This window comes from Lottia gigantea (genome assembly GCF_000327385.1).
Source record: "Lottia gigantea unplaced genomic scaffold LOTGIsca_204, whole genome shotgun sequence".
Lineage (NCBI taxonomy): Eukaryota > Metazoa > Mollusca > Gastropoda > Lottiidae > Lottia > Lottia gigantea.
The window spans coordinates 126,160-127,909 of NW_008708425.1; the positions used below are offsets into that span (position 1 = coordinate 126,160).

The 1,750-nt window shown below is 33.0% G+C and overlaps 1 protein-coding gene across 1 annotated transcript in view; it reads left to right on the plus strand.

The window, feature by feature from the left end:
• Nucleotides 1-1,245: 1,245 nt before the first annotated feature.
• LOTGIDRAFT_174591 (hypothetical protein) overlaps nt 1,246-1,750 on the plus strand; it is a gene marked incomplete at both ends in the record, with an annotated part of 6,266 nt that continues 5,761 nt past the window's right edge. The window contains one exon of the mRNA XM_009053932.1: nt 1,246-1,294. Coding sequence (XP_009052180.1) covers nt 1,246-1,294 — 49 coding nt within the window. The remainder of the gene's footprint in view (nt 1,295-1,750) is intronic.

The following is a 1,750-nucleotide window of genomic DNA, read 5'->3' on the forward strand; positions in this document are numbered from 1 at the left end:
ATCCTGACAACTCTATGTGCATATTCGTTTCCATCCTCGACAGTTTGACGATGAGCTTCAACTTCGACCTTAGCCTCACTCATACGTGACTGCAAATACACCTAGAATCTATGCGGACTTCTGTTATAAATTCTTTTACTACTAAATCCTGACACAACTCTATGTGAAGAATTCATCGGAAAGGAGGTGATGGCATGTAATGTGAAACTGCCGATAAGATCAAAAATAAACAATTCACTTCTAAAGACGTCCACAAGTCGTTAGACGATAAATAGGTCAATTAATACAACTACAATCGCCTAAGGTAAGGAGATTGCCTACAAATTGGAATGTACCCCTAAGGTTTCGTCGTATAAATCTCTCAAATAAAAGTTTGCGAAGGTTGTATCGCCAGACCAAAAAAACAGCCTCGCATAATGTCCGACGTTGAAATATTATTATGTATGGTAGAACCATATGCCCTAATTTCGTTAGTTCGATCTGAAACCAGTCGAGGGAGGCCAGCACTTATGTAAGCATCCAAAATAACTGAGTGAAGCTAAAAAGCAAAAGTGTTCTTTTTCACTTCACCATGTTTAACTTTCAAAGGAAAAAATAATCTCTTGTGAAAACCTGCAGGCCTGACCGGGCACAGAAATAAATCCTCATTGTCATCTGGTCCTAAAATACTGCTGAGGGGCCTGATAACAAATGTTCTGTCGGGATCCCCGGTTTCTGATTTTTAGCTCCAAGGTCCCACATTAACCAAAGTTCAAAACGCCATTCTCACCCCTTTGGCGTTTCACCTGCTGTACGTCACAGCAGTCCAAAATTTGCCGCCATATTTAAAAAATAATGTACTCTTGGCACGATGCCCGTACCAGTAAGTTGGATATTGATCAAAAGGTGACGTCACATTTGTATTTTAACTGTAAAGAAAAAAACACATTAAGTAAGTCCTATGATCATTCAGAAAACGTTAAGTAAAAAATGAATGTCTCATGTTTTATGTATAAACGTAATCGACAGTTATTGTATAATATTATAACAATGCTAATGCAATACACTTCACTCGATCTAGCTAAAATGGCGAATAGTCTTTGTTCAATACTAATGGTAATTCATGGACTATACAACTGATTTATTTACATGTAAACATGTACCGTAATAGACTACTTGTTTTTCTTTTCTTTTTAAACTACGACCCCTGTATATGAATAAGGAAGTGATAACTTATATCAAATATAATTATAACCTTAAACTAAAATGGCGATAGTTGTGTTACTGATAGGAATATTAACTCAAACAATATTAGGTATGTTTTTATATCTTATTATATTCATATATAATCATATAGTACATATATAATCATGTTGTGTAATTTATTCATTATAGCTTCATTTATTCATTGTGTAAATGTATAAATACTAATAAACCGAATCTTAGAGGTTCAATGTTGAAATGACTTATCTGTTATTGTGATCATGTATGTTCTTTCCCCTTTATTATTGATATAATCATTGAATATGAATTGCATATAGGTTGATTTACTTATTACTTCGTTTCTTTGTATTGGGAATAGCAAGTGTATATGGTGCTTAATTAAACAATACAATACATCAATACTTGTATTTCTTATATAAATATATATTAAACATTTAATAGGTATGTAAAATAAATACTGAACCTAATGAACTAGTTGATGGAGAATCTGGTAATGTTACCTGTTATTATAACAATGTAATAGACAGTAACTGTATATATTCTCTTT